General features: G+C 42.6%; 1 protein-coding gene across 2 annotated transcripts in view; it reads left to right on the top strand.

Annotated features, from left to right (window-relative positions):
- LOC123761052 (G-protein coupled receptor GRL101) overlaps positions 1 to 19,045 on the top strand; it is a gene marked incomplete at its 5' end in the record, with an annotated part of 127,045 nt that overhangs the window by 20,393 nt on the left and 87,607 nt on the right. For both annotated transcript variants that reach the window (XM_069328837.1, XM_069328838.1), the window contains 2 exon segments: positions 9,247 to 9,381; positions 9,934 to 10,050. In XM_069328837.1, coding sequence (XP_069184938.1) covers positions 9,247 to 9,381; positions 9,934 to 10,050 — 252 coding nt within the window.

The following is a 19,045-nucleotide window of genomic DNA, read 5'->3' as shown; positions in this document are numbered from 1 at the left end:
TGGGAGGAAGTGGGGGAGGGGTGATGTCATTAGGCTGCAGAGTATCAGGGGTGGACAAAGGACGGCTACCCAGCATGTGACCTGATGTGACCCCATCACCTGCACCTTGTGGATCGTCACCTGACTCTTGAACCGTGCTATCCACTTGGACAGCCTGTCTCGGCTGTATTGCTAGAAGGTTCTGTTGGCTAAGCCCTCCCTGACTCCTTAAAGCCCTATCTGAACTCATGATGCCAATAAACTACGTCTGAACGACTAGTTCACCGGACTAGCGCTGACCCAAAAATGTTGAAAAAAAAAAAAAAAAAAAAAAAATCTTTGGAACTAACAATGATTCACTGAGAACAAGACAAAAACTCACAACGTCGTTATAACTAGCCCCTTTACTTAACAAGGGTGGTAATTTCAATGTCACTTCTAAAACAAAACAAAAACGTAATTACTTTTCAATCTGCCTGCTCTTATGACAGATAATAATCGATATTACTTTCACCGCGTTGAGACAACTTCTCCTACGCGATACCAATACACAATTTCCCACGCACTATTCATTAACAATAATTCACTGATAGAAACTATTTGTACTTCCTATCGGGAAACTGTAATTACTGCTCGTATGAGCTTAACTAATAGTTACTCTTACTCCTTAAACCTACAGCCACATCACGTGACCCAGAGTGTTTTCCTAGCTTCTTCGCCGGTCAACAACTCAAAACTTTTGCCACTCCTGTGACCAGACTTCAAACGCCAGGCGTCCCTAGACGTGAGTCAACTGACACACTAGTCCACACTAGCATGCTGTACAATACCAGTACACCTCAGATTATCGCGTTCAATTGGAGTAAATCAGTCAATCGCGATAATTTGAACAGAAACACCGCTTAAAACTACTTAATAGCTACACCGAACGGCACAAGACGCGTGAGACTGAACACTGTAAAACAATGTTCACCACCGCTAAGCCACCATTGTAATGACCCTGAATGTAATAGCCTTCCTGGGAGTACTGAATAATTAAGAGCACTAGGTCACTAGGGCAAAGGGGACGGTAGGCCCAATATCACTAAAGCAAGGAACCATTAATACACATTGAATAACTCTTAATATCTGACTTTATTAAAAATAATTAAATAAGACACTCCCTAACTATATTCCCTACTAGAGGCCAAGGGTACTGAATGAGGTGCTTTAGTACAAGAGAGCCGTACTTACTCGTATGTTGTTCCACAGTTTCCCTGGAGATGATGTTCTTTCCCAGAGTCCACACACACCTCCCTACTGGGCTGTGCCCACTCAACTGACTCTCCTGATCTACTGCTCCTCAGCTGAACATGAGGGTTTTGCATTTGTTGTTTAGGGGTTAATCCCTGAAGATTACCATGACGGCATCAATTCTGACCTCTTTGTGATTCGATGACCGTTGACCTGACTCTATGGCTAACTTATACAGAGGTGTAACTTTTACATTGTCTGCCGTCGCCTGACTGGCGCCTGTGGGTTGTTCATCCTCCACGTGGCCTGTTCATGCTGTTATGATGTTCATGTACTATGTACTGCTCTCTTGTTACAAGTGTAAATTACTCATTGGTTACTCATAAGATCTCTTGGAGCTCCCCAGCTTCCGAACAGGATCTGAGGACACAGCAGGCATTAGATCGTCACATTCAGGTGCTGAAATAGGAAACTGGCAGCTCTTGGGGTCCCTAGTTTTGTCAAAGAGCTTAGAACCCAAATTCTCGGAGAAAGCTCTAAGCACCCCTAATCCAGGTGGGGGGGGGGCCAAGTCTCAGATGCTATAAGAACCAAAGTGAACTGCCGTTCCAGTTGTTTGTATTTGTGTGATTTGACTGGCTGTGGTTAGTCGCACCACGCACCAGTTCAGCAGAGGAGCATGCATAGGTGTTGGCCAGAGTGGACACACATGTGCAGTCCCACACACCTGCTGCTTGACCATCATCTTCCAGGGCCACGCCATCAGGGCGGACCGCAGGAGTGCTTGGGGTGTTCGGCCATTAGAACGCAAGGTTCTCTCTCTCTCTCTCCGCTACGATACGCACGTTTAATAAATATCCATTTGCACAAAATAAAGAAAATCTGTTTACTCAACAACAAATACATTTCCGTTAACGCTTTTCCTAATAAATGTCTCTTTACGCCATGGCAAATGAAAGCCCTATACAAATCAACAAATAAATGCTCGTTTATATATAATTAAATACATTTTAATTGTAACTCTTACACATCACCAAATATATATATATATATATATATATATATATATATATATATATATATATATATATATATATATATATATATATATATATATATATATATATTCCTGTTCACTAATCTTCAAATGAATCGACGTACGTTTGCGAAGATATGTATCATGAATTAGGAAGCCTGCGTACACATGCGTACACATACGCAGACGGCCAGTTGGGTATCCGTGTGTTGCTATGGCAATTAAAGCTGGTGGAATCAATCACGTCCATTGATGACATCCTCTTCTGTGGAGCCTCGAATTCCGTCCCCTATTTTTAGGGAGATTGACAGGGGAGTTGAAAGGGTGAAAGGGAAGGAAGGATGGAGGAAATGCGAAGGGAGGAAGAGGGAGAAAGGGGAGAAAGAGAGAGAGAGAGAAAGGGGAGGAAGAAACACACAAGAAAATGAGTAAGAAGATTAATTAACTGATGTGAATTGACTTACACAACGTGGTCTGTCACCTATATAAAGCTTACCAGAATATATATATTACTTAGCGTCTGTCCTTCGTGGATAGGATTTTTAATATGTTATACTAATTTAGAGAATTAGGCAACCCCTCTAAATTGGCAAATCTTCGAGGATTTGCCAATCTTAGAGAATTAGCAAATCTTCGGGGGCTAGCCTATCTTAGAGGCACTATCAATATATCCGGATAAGATCTAGTCTTAGACGAATTGCTAATCTTTAAGGGCTAGCCAATCTTGGAGGGCTAACGGATATCTTAGTAAGCCTGCCAGTCCTAGAGATTAGCAGATGTAAGATAATTAGCCATTCTTAGAATATTAGTCAGTGTTAGAGAAGTAACTAATTTTAGTAGAATAACTATTCTTAGGGAATTGTCTTGAAAATCGTCTATTAAAGGGTTAATGGCGCTTGGCTAATTTCCATAGTAGTGTATAAAGGTGGTTTACCTGTTCTACAGAATAGTGAATTTTGACTGATAGTAGCATCGTTGTAGGGGTCAGTAGGAGTGTCACTGTAAGGGGTTAGTAGCACAGTCACTGTAAGGAACTGTAGCAGTGTCACAGTATTGTTCTGTAGCAGTGTCACAGTATTGTTCTGTAACAGTGTCACAGTATTGTTCTGTAACAGTGTCACAGTATTGTTCTGTAACAGTGTCATTGTACTGAATAGTTCCATGCAGTGACACTGCAATAATTCGCATCAGTGAAACCAAAACATCATCTTGCAAATATCACGATATACAATCTTAAGATTCTCTACCACCTCATTTTAGAAATTGATTCTGGAAGTAAAATGTAAGGGGGAAAGCTCCATGGTCACTCTCACTCTCTCTCTCACCATAAGAGGTCTCACCGTCTCTCATCTCAGTTCCCCTCTTGCCTCATTAATCTCAGTTCCTCCCTTGAGTCATTTATCACGACCGTCCCCTCATGCCTAACCTCAGCTGGTAACCTTCATCCAATCATTCGCCAACCCCCTTATCTTGCCACCGGTTTCATCTCATCTCTTATACCCAGTCCCCCCCTTTAATTTCACACCTCATTTCTCATCTCTCTCCCAATCTCCCTTCGTTTCACACCTTATTTCTCGTCTCTCCCACAGTTTTCATTCTCCCTCATTCAATTCTCCTCAATCCCTCATATATTTCAACTATACTACTCCCCCCCCCCCAATTAATCTCACCTGTCATTAAGCTTACCTCATTACCATCTTCGTTCTGCCCCTAATTCCTCATTCAACGTGACTAATCTCCTCACCTGATTCAGCTTCCCAAACTCCTCACCCTCTACCTACTCCAACTCACACCTTACACAAGACTCACAACTCACAACTAACTCCTCACACCTCACCATTAATCCCGATGGTCCAGTGCCCTTCTACCACAATCACCCTTTAGCTCACACCACACCCACTCTCGCCTTTATGCTATATGCGTGATAAGTGTGAAAATCCTCTGCGGAATATATAAGAGGGGAGTTCACTATCGTGCTGATGTAGAAGTTGTGACGATTGTCGCCAGAGAACCCTGACGACGGTGTGGCGCCTGGCGACGGTGTGGCGCCTGGCGACGGTGTGGCGCCTAGGCTTCTGGCCTTCCGGCAGGCGGGTCCTAGCTGGAGTCTGGAACACCCTTGAGATGGGATGTAGGGGGGGAGGGAGGGATATGGCCCATCTTTACTACCACATATGGAGCATATTTAGACAGCCTTTCAGTCTCTTACTCGGACGCTGCCTGGCGACGGTGTGGCGCCCAGGGTGCTGTATAGCCCTCCGGCAGGCGGGTCCTGGCAGGTATTTTGACAATACTTGAGATATCCATAACTGAGATATCCACACTTGAGATATCCATAATTGAGATATACACACTTCAGCTGTTCAGCTGAAGTGTGGATATCTGTTCTCAGCTGTTCTATTTATCTATATGTACAGTAAAACCAAGGTATTGGCATCTTTTGAAGTTTTATCCGTATCTATTAACACTGATGGTGGTGATTTCAACAGTGTGGCGCAGGGGGTATGGAAGTGGGGGGTGTGCAATCCACTGTGGATCTGTAACAGCAGAACTGTTAAGAATCACTAATGATGGGAACGGCTCATATGGGCTTCTATTCCAACCCATGTTTAAATGCATAAACAGACATCCATATCTTGTTTCTAAAGCACAAACAGACATCCATATCTTGTTTCTAAAGCATAAACAGAAATCCATATCTCGTTTCTAAAGCATAAACAGGCATCCATATCTTGTTTCTAAAGCATAAACAGGCATCCATATCTCGTTTCTAAAGCATAAACAGACATCCATATCTCGTTTCTAAAGCATAAACAGACATCCATATCTCGTTTCTAAAGCATAAACAGACATCCATATCTTGAGTCCATCTACATTTTCCTTCTTTAGGGGAAATCAGTGTCCCCGCAGCTCTGACCTGGCCTCCAGGTTAGTGATTTAGCCAACCAGGTCGTTAGACGCTGCTGTTGGCAGTCTGACGTCTTATCAGTTTTGGATTATATAAACTGCATCACCTAAATGGGCCCCCTCACAAAGGCAAGGTAATGAGAAAATCATCTGGGCGCAACGTAGGGATTTGAAGGCGCTTTCTAGTGACTCTCAGAAGCTTGCCTTAACCTACTAAGGCAACCCACTTTCCCTAGTACTCACCAAGCACAACTAGGTGAGGACTAGGCCACGATAGGACAAAAGCTATTCAACCCGGAACAAATCTACTCAACTAGAGTTGAACTTCAAGACATCCCAAGTTGTCACAGTATCCAAGAGGAACTGGCAATTTAACGTCGAATCAACGCCATCAATAATGATAACGTTGATTCGACGTCGAGCTAACGCCACTCTTGGACACTGTGTGCACTGAGATGAGTAGATAATGGGAGTACTGGATCTTGCATGACATAACAAACGATATAGAAACTACTGAAGCCTGCTTAGATCAAATCATTATTGGAACTACTTGAACCCCTGCTTAGGTACAGGTCTGTCGGGATTAACGATACCTGACGAGACTGCTGACTCCTACTGAACTACAGGACTGACTAGACTGCTGACACCTGCTGAGCTACAGGACTGACGAGACTGCTATATGTAATTTAAATTGTATTTTCTTAAATAAAGATAAAAAAAAAAAATTTATATCTCTTTTAGGAGGCTAGAGGCCTACTTCACTGGTTTAAAACTTAGCATATTTCTCTCTAAACCCTTAAAAGGCTTCATATAATTGGTGAGGATCACTGTTTGCTCCTACCGCCCCCGGGAGGGAGGGGGGGGGGGCAGCTAAATGTAATACTTGTCAAGTCCCTCTTGAAACCTAAGGTTTGCCCTTCAGAAATCTTATACTTGTCAAGTCCCCCAGAGTGCCTGATGAGGTGATCTTACTGCCTGATTAGGGGTCTAGAACGACTTGATTGGGGTCAAGGATGACTTGATAAGGGTTCAAGGATGACTTGATAAGGGTTCTGGGCGACATGATAGAAGTCCAGGATGGATTGAGTTGGGTTCTGGACGACTAAATAAGGGTCTAGGGTGACGTGATAAAGGTCAAGGACGACTTTGTAGGGATCCTGCACTACTCGTGCAGTATGAGTGGATAACGGTGCAGGACGAGTGGATAACGGTGCAGGACGAGTGGATAAGGAGCCATGACGAACAGAAACATCCTCACTTACATGTCGCACATGTGGATCGACTGATATGTTTTCAGGGGTCGGTACTGTGACTTACCTTCAGCCAGGGATGAGTTATTCCAGGCTGTCCCAAGCTGTCCTGGGAATGTGAAACATCGCAGCCATTTATCCAACTTCTGCTGCATGTTTCTTAGGGAGAACGTACATTGTGTATTTATGAAATACGCGCGGAATAACCAAGTTCTGAGCGGCTGTGTTGTTGTTGTTGTTGCATATTGTTGCAAGAAGCTTCCGTTATCGTCACACTATTGCTGACATGCTGTTTATGTTCTCTGACGCTATCTTGCTCCCTTCCATCCTTTTCTGCTCGCTTTTTCTGTCACCATTTATTTCTCCCTCTCTCTCTCTCTCTCTCTCTCTCTCTCTCTCTCTCTCTCTCTCTCTCTCTCTCTCTCTCTCTCTCTCTCTCTCTCTCTCTCTCTCTCTCTCTCTCTCTCTCTCTCTCTCTCTCTCTCTCTCTCTCTCTCTCGCTCTCTCTCTCTCTCTCTCTCTCTCTCTCTCTCTCTCTCTCTCTCTCTCTCTCTCTCTCTCTCTCTCTCTCTCTCTCTCTCTCTCTCTCTCTCTCTCTCTCTCTCTCTCTCTCTCTCTCTCTCTCTCTCTCTCTCTCTCTCTCTCGCTCTCTCTCTCTCTCTCTCTCTCTCTCTCTCTCTCTCTCTCTCTCTCTCTCTCTCTCTCTCTCTCTCTCTCTCTCTCTCTCTCTCTCTCTCTCTCTCTCTCTCTCACACACTCTCTCTTTTCCCTTCCCTCTCTCTCTCTCACTCTCTCTATTCACTTCCCTCTCTCTCTCCCTCTCTTCTCTCTCTCTTTGCCATATCTTCCCCTCTTTTAAATCCAGCACAGATGAAGAGTGCTCTCACTGGTCAGGCAGAGGGCAGGTGTGGGCGACTGACACGTGGGAGGGAGACAGGTGTGGGCGACTGACACGTGGGAGGGAGGCAGGTGTGGGCGACTGACACGTGGGAGGGAGGCGGGTGTAGACGACTGACACGTGGGAGGGAGGCAGGTGTGGGCGACTGACACGTGGGAGGGAGGCAGGTGTGGGCGACTGACACGTGGGAGGGAGGCGGGTGTGGACGACTGACACGTGGGAGGGAGGCGGGTGTGGGCGACTGACACATAGGAGGGAGACAGGTGTGGGCGACTGACACGTGGGAGGGAGGCAGGTGTGGGCGACTGATACGTGGGAGGGAGGCAGGTGTGGGCGACGAGGGAGGGAGGCAGGTGTGGACGACGTGGGAGGGAGGCAGGTGTGGACGACGAGGGAGGGAGGCAGGTGTGGACGACGTGGGAGGGAGGCAGGTGTGGACGACGTGGGAGGGAGGCAGGTGTGGACGACGTGGGAGGGAGGCAGGTGTGGACGACGTGGGAGGGAGACAGGTGTGGACGACGTGGGAGGGAGGCAGGTGTGGACGACGTGGGAGGGAGGCAGGTGTGGACGACGTGGGAGGGAGGCAGGTGTGGACGACGTGGGAGGGAGGCAGGTGTGGACGACGTGGGAGGGAGGCAGGTGTGGATGACGTGGGAGGGAGGCAGGTGTGGACGACGTGGGAGGGAGGCAGGTGTGGACGACGTGGGAGGGAAGCAGGTGTGGACGAGGACACTGAGGGAGTGTGACGTCATGATCTTGACATATTACGTACATTATAAGCAAAGTATGATAGTTAGAATATTATATTTATTACGCGAACATCATTAAAAAAAATGTGTTATATTATAATAAGATAAAAGAAAAGACTAAATCATGATCAAGTGTTCAGTTAATATGATATTCCAAGAATAGTCATTTGTGCTGACTTTACTTACACCAACCTCACAACCAGGTCAAGACTGCCCAACCACATGCGCTGGACGGTAGAACGACGGTCTCGTTTCATGCAGGCCGGAGTTCAATCCCCCGACAAAGTGGGGGATTGAACGTTCAAGTGGTTGGGCACCATTCCTTATCCTCTCCCCCACCCTCGTCCCATCGCAAATCGTTATCCAGATCCTTGCCAAGGGCGATATAGTCATAATGGCTTGGCGCTTTCTCCTGATAGTTCCCTTTCTCCTTCCTGGGGAATCCTTTCAGTAAATAACACCAAACGGATCATGTTTGGCGCATCCCTCACAGTAATCAGGGTGCAAAGTTGGGTGAGGCTAGTTCCAAGCACCTGCCCTCCTTCCACACCAAACATTGAAATATGTTAGATATAGATAAATGTATACACGATTATCTGTCTCTATGTCTCTAACAATCTATATATATCTGTGTATTCCATTTTCTGTCTTTCGCCCTCTTCCTTTCAATTAAGCATTAAATGATTCATTCATTCCGATTAACATACACATATCTTTTAATACCTTTGATACAAGAATTTCAACTCCTTTTCTTATTCAATTTATTTGATGTTCAGTTAAAAGATCAATTAAAACGTCAATACATGATAAAATATATATATATATATATATATATATATATATATATATATATATATATATATATATATATATATATATATATATATATATATATATATATATATATATATATATATATATATATATGAACAAAACCACAAGGGCCGTGACGAGGATTCGAACCTGCGTCCGGGAGCATCCCAGACACTGCCTTAATCGACTTAGCTCAGTCAATTAAGGCAGTGTCTGGGATGCTCCCGGACGCAGGTTCGAATCCTCGTCACGGCCCTTGTGGATTTGTTCATTTGATGCATCACGTTAGTGTGATCTCTGTGTGTGATGAATATATATATATATATATATATATATATATATATATATATATATAATATTTCCCCACCGTGTCGGCCGCAGGACAAAGGGACGAGTGTGTGGGGACAGGAGAAGACGGGTCGTGGTTCCACTGCTCGGAGGGACGGTGCATTTCGGCGCGTCTTCGCTGTGACAGAAAATTTGACTGTCTATATGGAGAGGACGAGAAGGACTGCCGTAAGTAGAGAGACTTTCGTAATATAGCACCTCTTAATGATATCATATATCTTCACATGTGTTCATAAATTACTGTTTATATCTGTCAGTGAATGATGTTAAGTGATGTCAATATAAGAAGCAAAGATTCAGACTATATTTTTAACTGTTAAATGTCTGTCAAAACTGACCCGCATCACTTAAAGTCTTTATAATAAAAAAAATAGTATTTCTCGATATCCGTAATATGTCAATTAATATCAATGACTGACAATATGTGTCAAAATTTATTTGCACTACTTAAAGTCAATGCAATTAAAAAAACTTTTATTCTTTGTCCATAGCAGTCAAATATAACAGTCAATGGCAGTTAAAATCGGTCAAAATTTAGCTGCCGTACCTTAAGTCTTCAAACGTAAAAAGACTGTCAATATTTGATAAAGACTGTCCAAAATTCTGTCAAAATTTATCCTGCACTATTTAAAGTGATTAAAAGTTAAATAAATGGATCTTAACCTATCCATATCTGTCAAATGTGAGTCAACACCTGTCAAAACCTGCTGACCTTTGCAGCGGTGGTGGAGTGCCAGGAGAAGGAGTGGCAGTGTGCCAGTGGGCAGTGTGTACAACTGGCTGACAGATGTGACCTTCACTTCCACTGCCTCGATAAATCGGACGAACTGAACTGTAGTGAGTTACTCAGCTAGATTTTATGGTTGTCGTTGTTGGTCGTCAGATTATGTATGCTTTGGTTGGAAGTTTTAATGTATTTTGTCACGACATTTATTTGCAGAGTGTTGTAGTATTTTTTTCCTCATATTATTTATATTTTGGTTAGTTTTTTTAATTGTTTTTGTCAAAATACATTAATTGTTAGTGTTTTGATGTATATTTTGCTTTATTTGTCACATTCTGTGTGCTTTGGTAGCAGTTTTACATCTATTTTGTCCAAAATACATTCATTTTTGGTACGGTGATGTATGTTTTTGTTTAGCAGGATCCGTATGATTTTCTTATTTACGAATGCAGGTGTTGTTTTGTTCGTGAAATGTTAAGATGTGTTACTTCCCTGCCTTTACTTTCTTGTCTTCTTGTTTGGGTTTTATATTTTCCGTGTTAAGATAGAAGGCGCTGACCGTTATGATGTTGTCCTAACGTTAATTACATGAATATGAACAAATCCACAAGGGCGGTGACGAGGGTTCGAACCTACGTCCGAGAGGATCCCAGACGCTGCCTTAATCGACTGAGCTACGACATGGTAAAAAGAATTGCAACCGGGAAATCACTCTGATTTACCAACGGTTCCTTCAGTCTCTCCGAGACACAAACCAGGGTTTTTACACAACTCCCCCCATGCACCCGAGCTATGTTAATAGACTGTTCTACCTCTTCGCCCTTACTTCATTACACACAGAGACTGCATGAACCGTTGGTAAATCAGGATGATTTCCCGGTTGCAATTCCTTTTACCATGTCGTAGCTCAGTCGATTAATGCAGCGTCTGGGATCCTCTCGGACGTAGGTTCGAATCCTCGTCACGGCCCTTGTAGATTTGTTCATTTGATGCAGCACGCTATTGTGATTTCTGTGTGTTACATGAAAACATCGTGTATTCACCTATTTGTGCTTGCGGGGGTTGAGCTCTGCTCTTTCGGCCCGCCTCTCAACTGTCAATCAATCAACTGTAAGTGATATGTGTGTGTGTGTGTGTGTGTGTGTGTGTGTGTGTGTGTGTGTGTGTGTGTGTGTGTACTCACCTAGTTGTGCTTGCGGGGGTTGAGCTCTGGCTCTTTGGTCCCGCCTCTCAACCGTCAATCATCAGGTGTACAGGTTCCTGAGCCTATTGGGCTCTATCATATCTACACTTGAAACTGTGTATGGAGTCAGCCTCCACCACATTGCTTCCTAATGCATTCCATTTGTCAACCACTCTGACACTAAAAAAGTTCTTTCTAATATCTCTGTGGCTCATTTGGGCACTCAGTGTCCACCTGTGTCCCCTAGTGCGTGTGCCCCTTGTGTTAAATAGCCTATCTTTATCAACCCTGTTGATTCCCTTGAGAATCTTGAATGTGGTGATCATGTCCCCCCTAACTCTTCTGTCTTCCAACGAAGTGAGGTTCAATTCCCGTAGTCTCTCCTCGTAGCTCATACCTTTCAGCTCGGGTACTAGTCTGGTGGCAAACCTTTGAACCTTTTCCAGTTTAGTCTTATGCTTGACTAGATATGGACTCCATGCTGGAACCGCATACTCCAGGATTGGTCTGACATATGTGGTATATAATGTTCTGAAAGATTCCTTACACAAGTTTCTAAAGGCCGTTCTTATGTTAGCCAACCTGGCATATGCTGCTGATGTTATCCTCTTGATATGAGCTTCAGGGGACAGGTCTGGCGTGATATCAACCCCCAGGTCTTTCTCTCTCTCTGACTCTTGAAGTATTTCATCTCCCAAGTGATGCCTTGTATCTGGTCTCCTGCTTCCTACTCCTATCGTCATTACATTTGCTTGGGTTAAACTCTAACATCCATTTGTTCGACCATTCCTGCAGCTTGTCCAGGTCTTCTTGAAGCCTCAAGCTGTCCTCCTCTGTCTTAATCCTTCTCATAATTTTGGCGTCGTCAGCAAACATTGAGAGGAATGAGTCTATACCCTCTGGGAGATCATTTACGTATATCAGAAACAGGATAGGTCCAAGCACAGAGCCCTGTGGGACTCCACTGGTGACTTCCCGCCATTCTGAGGTCTCACCCCTCACTATAACTCTCTGCTTCCTATTGCTTAGGTACTCCCTTATCCACTGGAGCGCCCTACCAGTTACTCCTGCCTGTTTCTCCAGCTTATGCATCAACCTTTTATGGGGTACTGTGTCAAAGGCTTTCCGACAGTCCAAAAAAATGCAGTCCGCCTATCCTTCTCTTTCTTGCTTAATCTTTGTCACCTGATCATAGAATTCTATCAAGCCTGTAAGGCAAGATTTACCCTCCCTGAACCCATGTTGATGGGTTGTCACGAAGTCTCTTCTCTCCAGATGTGTTACTAGGTTTTTTCTCACAATCTTCTCCATCACCTAGCATGGTATACAAGTTAAGGACACTGGCCTGTAGTTCAGTGCCTCTTGTCTGTCACCCTTTTTAAATATTGGTACTACATTAGCAGTCTTCCATACTTCTGATAGGTCTCCCGTTTCCAGTGACCTACTATACACTATGTGTGTGTGTGTGTGTGTGTGTGTGTGTGTGTGTGTGTGTGTGTGTGTGTGTGTGTGTGTGTGTGTACTCACCTAATTGTACTCACCTAATTGTGCTTGCGGGGGTTGAGCTCTGGCTCTTTGGTCCCGCCTCTCAACCGTCAATCAACTGGTGTACAGATTCCTGAGCCTATTGGGCTCTATCATATCTACATTTGAAACTGTGAATGGAGTCAGCCTCCACCACATCACTTCCTAATGCATTCCATTTGCTAACTACTCTGACACTGAAAAAGTTCTTTCTAACGTCTCTGTGGCTCATTTGGGTACTCAGCTTCCACCTGTGTCCCCTTGTTCGCGTCCCACCAGTGTTGAAAAGTTCATCCTTGTTTACCCGGTCGATTCCCCTGAGGATTTTGTAGGTTGTGATCATGTCCCCCCTTACTCTTCTGTCTTCCAGTGTCGTGAGGTGCATTTCCCGCAGCCTTTCCTCATAACTCATGCCTCTTAGTTCTGGGACTAGTCTAGTAGCATACCTTTGGACTTTTTCCAGCTTCGTCTTGTGCTTGACAAGGTACGGGCTCCATGCTGGGGCCGCATACTCCAGGATTGGTCTTACATATGTGGTGTACAAGATTCTGAATGATTCCTTGCACAGGTTCCTGAACGCCGTTCTGATGTTAGCCAGCCTCGCATATGCCGCAGACGTTATTCTCTTTATGTGGGCTTCAGGAGACAGGTTTGGTGTGATATCAACTCCTAGATCTTTCTCTCTGTCTGTTTCATTAAGTACTTCATCTCCTATTCTGTATCCTGTGTGTGTGTGTGTGTGTGTGTGTGTGTGTGTGTGTGTGTGTGTGTGTGTGAATAACAGCGTATGCTTCTATGTAAAATATTTTATAAGAGCTTTAAATATGCAGCTTATTGAACTAGGAAACAGAGTGCGGCTAGAGCTGAATATTAACTCAAAATTCCATCGGCTAATTTAAACTTTTTGCCGTCATTGTTGGCTAATTTGCCTTTGTCAAAGCAAAACAAGCTTCAAATTTCTTCGAAATAATATTATAACGTCAAAATAATCCATTTACAAAATCATCCCAGATTATATAGTTTTGTTGTCATTGTCATTATTTCGTGCATTAAATCTTAAGTTTAATATAAATTTGTTCATGCAAAGGAAAGCTCATATTTTGGTGTATTGTATTATCCAAGATACAATAAAGGGGAATATATTCACTAATTATTGTATATCAATTATTGTATATCCATTTTTGTATATCCATTATTGTATATCCATTATTGTATATCCATTATCGTATAGCAATTATTGTATATCCATTATCGTATAGCCATTATTGTATATCCATTATCGTATAGCCATTATTGTATATCCATTATCGTATAGCCATTACTCAGAACATAATCTTAAAATAAGTATCTTGTAGGACGAGACATCAAAAGATTTTTTTCTTTAGGAAGATATTACGTATAGAATGTTAGTATGGATAATGGTTATGTGGTAGACAGTTACATATAACTATTCTGTAGTAGATGGTTAGATATTATGATCAGGTGGTGGATGGATGCAAATAGTGGTTATGTGGTAGACACAAAGCATATATTGGTTCAGCTGCAGATGGCTACACATAATGGTTGTGTTGTAGGAAGTTATATAGAAACACAAGAGGCTCTAAAGTCAAGGGATCTTAACCGGTGTATCCATACCCCTTTGAAGGTTATGGGACTCTATATCTGAACGATTTAAAATAAAACTGTAATATATAACAATAAACTCAGATCATCAGTAACTATACCTCAATTCCATGTTTTAATTGCACAAAAATATAAATAAGTGATTTGGTGTTTTTCTATAAATGACTGTGATAAAATCCCCTTGATTTTCTATCAACAGTTCTATTCCCAGCTATCCATTTTTTTTAGATTAAAACAAATGAATTGCCGTTTTTTTTAAGTAATATCGATACCGATACACACACAGAGCAACCTCGGAACATATACACACTAGAGCAACCTCGGAACATATACACACTAGAGCAACCTCGGAACATATACACACTAGAGCAACCTCGGAACATATACACACTAGAGCAACCTCGGAACATATACACACTAGAGCAACCTCGGTACATATACACACTAGAGCAACCTCGGAACATATACACACTAGAGCAACCTCGGAACATACACACTAGAGCAACCTCGGAACATATACACACTAGAGCAACCTCGGAACATATACACACTAGAGCCACCTCGGAACATATACACACTAGAGCAACCCTGGAACATATACACACTAGAGCAACCTCGGAACATATACACACTAGAGCAACTTGACAGATACTAGTAATTCAATGGGGATTTGCATACTGTAAAATGTTTTTTACCGTATTTCAGTAAAACAATATTTCGTCAACTAGGCTCGGTTATAATATCACACAAAAGACGTTTAGCTGCAAAATGTTTAAAGTCTTCGAAAAAAAAATTTAATTAAAACATTAAAAAAAAAATCGGACAGCGTTAAAAAAAACTAATATTCAAGCAGCCTTCAAAGAAATGGATAAAAATAACAGTCTTATTTTTTCTTTAAGGACTTGAATGAGGAGTATTCCGTGTCTTCTTAAAGATTCAAATGAATCGTCGAATTTGGGCTTAAAGATCTTTCTTTTTTTTTTTTGGAGAAAAATCTTCACAAGCGTCATTTATGAAGTGGTTATATCTAACCACATGCGTAATTTCCATGGTAAATCACATAACCATTCGTGGCCGTTACTTAGTCCCAAGATACATCAAATATACGGTGTTTTTAATTTAACTAGAGCGTTACAGTTTTAACGTTAGAGTCGATTCTGCATGTGACACATTGTTTCCTAGTCAATTGATTGATTCATTAATAAAATTTCATACATAAATGGAAAGACATTTTATTTATACTTTTTTGCATGAAACATTGAGCTTAAAATTACAATTGTCTGTTATATTTTTAGGTATATTTGTTATGTGATATGACAACAAAGGTTTGAAGGTATTTTAACAAATGTTAAATGGGGAAACATTTAGAGTAAGAGAATATACACCTTTAAAACATACATTAAATAATTGCGATAAAGGTATTATTGTGAACTCTGTTGACTGAATTCTCTAAGAATTAGTCTGTAACGTTATTTAAACAGAACTGCACTCCGAAGCTGCTCTCCAAGCTTGAACTGTTCTCCACAGGGAAGCTTGGAAAGGACTTAATTTTAAATATGTATGCTCATTTGTATTCTCTGGAGTTCTCTCCCCTTGATGCGAATGTCTTGGTCAGGTGTGGGTATAGGTTCCAGGGTTGCTCTATTGTATATATGTTCCAGGGTTGCTCTAGTGAGTATAGGTTCCAGGGTTGCTCTAGTGTGTATAGGTTCCAGGGTTGCTCTAGTGTGTATAGGTTCCAGGGTTGCTCTAGTATGTTTATGTTCCAGGGTTGCTCTAGTGTGTTTATGTTCCAGGGTTGCTCTAGAGTGTATAGGTTCCAGGGTTGCTCTAGTGTGTTTATGTTCCAGGGTTGCTCTAGTATGTTTATGTTCCAGGGTTGCTCTAGTATGTTTATGTTCCAGGGTTGCTCAAGTGTGTTTAGGTTCCAGGGTTGCTCTAGTGTATATAGGTTCCAGGGTTGCTCTAATGTGTAAAGGTTCCAGGCTTGCTCTAGTGTGTATAGGTTCCAGGGTTGCTCTAGTGTGTATAGGTTCCAGGGTTGTTCTAGTGTGTATAGGTTCCAGGGTTGCTCTAGTGTGTATAGTTTCCAGGGTTGCTCTAGTGTGTATAGGTTCCAGGGTTGCTCTAGTGTGTATAGTTTCCAGGGTTGCTATAGTGTGTATAGGTTCCAGAGTTGCTCTAGTGTGTATAGGTTCCAGGGTTGCTATAGTGTGTATATGTCCCAAGGATATTCTAGACCTGCAGATCTTAATATTTTCGCAATTACAGACCCCAGTTGGAATACCATAAATATCCCCATAGACCCCCTTCACCAGAAAATAGAAAACCTCCTCCTCCTCCTCCTTACCATTCATACTAGGCACCAACACGATCGGTGAAGATCTTTGGACCGAACTTCAAATGACGTCAACAGAATGGTTTGACCTTGCGAAGGGATAGCTATAGGAATAGAACAACGGAAAGATTATCGCATATATTTTTATCACGTGTATATAGTTAATTATAATCAAGCAACAACTTTTTTTGTTTTAACTGATCAGAGATCGAGTTCCATACTTCATTATTTGGTTCCCATATCCCCAGTGGGTATGGGTACATACCCCCAGTGGGTATGGGTACATACCCTCAGTGGGTATGGGTACATACCCCCAGTGGGTGTGGGTACATACCCCCCAGTGGGTATTGGTACATACCCCCCAGGGGGTATGGGTACGTACCCCCAATGGGTATGGGTACATACCTCCAGTGGGTATGGGTACATACCCCCAGTCGGTATGGGTACATACCCCCAGTGGGTATGGGTACATACCCCCAGTGGTTATGGGTACATACCCTCAGTGGGTATGGGTACATTCCCCCAATGGGTATGGGTACATACCTCCAGTGGGTATGGGTACATACCCCCAGTCGGTATTTGTACATACCCCCAGTGGGTATGAGTACATACTCCCAGTGGGTATGGGTACATACTCCCAGTGGGTATGGGTACATACTCCAAGTGGGTATGGGTACATACCCCCAGTGGGTATGGATACATACCCCCAGTGGGTATGGGTACATACCCCCAGTGGGTATGGGTAGACCTGGATTAAATCCCCTGGACTACATGTTTGTGTAATAGGATTAAAAGAATAACTGTTTCACACAGTATGTAACTTCAAAGTTTATTCTGTACTTGAAACGCAACCAAAATATCCCGGTTTAAATTCCCTCTGAGGGACGGAAACGTTTGGGCTCATTTCCTTTCCAGTGATAATTCTGCTTACTTAGCAGTAAATAAGTATCCTGGAGTTAAACGGCTGTTGTGAGTTGTATCCTGGGAAAAGTCAGGAGTTGGCCTATGGGGGAACTTACACCTGATGTCTCTGTTCATCAATTAGTAAATAGATTCCCTGGAGTTAACCAACTGTTGTGGATAGCATCCTCGGGAAAGTCATTCATTGGCTTAAGAAGGAAACTTTTAAATCTTTCAGGCTTCCTGTCCCCATCAAACGGGAACCCAAACCATATTTATCAAGATAAGTAATATTGAGTCGCTTGAATGCAAGTAAAGATCAGGGGTCCTTGAAGCGAGTCCAGGCCTTCAATTAGGGCTAATGATCCCGGAGCTGACCAGAAAGTTGCCGAAGCTGCTCTTTCGCTCAGACGCGAGGGTGGCTCCCAGACCAGACTTGGTCCTTATAGTCCTTATCTGGGTCCTTATAATTATGTGTACTTACCTATGAGTATACTCACCTATCAGTAACTATGGGGAAGTGAGGTCTACAGCTCCTTATGCCCGAAGTTTCAGTTCTCTTGCACCTGTTGACATAGAAATTAACTGTTTCGACGTTCGAATTCCCTGTCAAATCCGGCCTTAAAGTTGAGGAGGCTTCCACAACTTATATCAATGCATTCCCAGCTACTGGGAATGCATTGATATACCCGTTCCGGATCCGAGTATTTCCTAAGATTTCTACCGCTCATTTGATTTTCTAGCTACCACTTCTGTCCTCTAATCTTAATAGTTCTTTCGCTTTAAAGAGGTTGTCCTTGTCCACCTGGTCAATATTGGTCAGTATCTCGTGTGTTGTGATCATGTCCCACGTTCATGACTGGTGCTGGTATTGATTATTCCACATGTGTAGTATTGCTCATATTGCTCATATTCTTCTTCGTCGTCTCCTATATTTACTTCTTTATCGTTTTATGTATGTCTTTCTGCTTCTTCTTCTTTATAATGTTTTTCTTCTTTATATTCAGCTTTTCTTCTTTATATTCATCTTCTCTTTCTTCTTTATATTCATCTCTTTCTTCTATATATTCACTATATCTGTTTTCTTTACATTCAGCTTTTCTTCTTTATAGTCCTTCTTTATATTATATTATATTATACCGTCATCAGATCATATCATATTGACTGGTCGCCCCAGTTCACCCAGCAGTAATGCGGAACCTAACTATAAAACGACTAATGGTTGGTTTACCAGGGTAAACTCGTAGGGGTAAGGCTCACCATGAACAATGAGAAGGGATTGCTCTCAGCCTTCTAGCAGGAGTCTGAAGGCATCAACTCATGTATAATCTTATGCAGGAATTGGAAGCTCAATTTTTTTTATTTAGTCATGAATTACAAGTTCAATCTGCTAAGCAGAAATCAGGAAGTACTGAGGTCCTAAATCCACATCACTATACGGGCAATAGAAAGTCAGTTTGCTGTAACCAGTGCTGGAAATGCGAGCTTGCTACACAGATCCTGGAAATTCAACTCGCTGCATATTTCTTGTGAGCACTCT

The sequence above is a fragment of the Procambarus clarkii genome, chromosome 22 (assembly GCF_040958095.1).
Source record: "Procambarus clarkii isolate CNS0578487 chromosome 22, FALCON_Pclarkii_2.0, whole genome shotgun sequence".
Taxonomy (NCBI): domain Eukaryota; kingdom Metazoa; phylum Arthropoda; class Malacostraca; order Decapoda; family Cambaridae; genus Procambarus; species Procambarus clarkii.
Note: the sequence above shows the minus strand (reverse complement) of the source record. Positions and strands in the feature narration are given on the sequence as shown.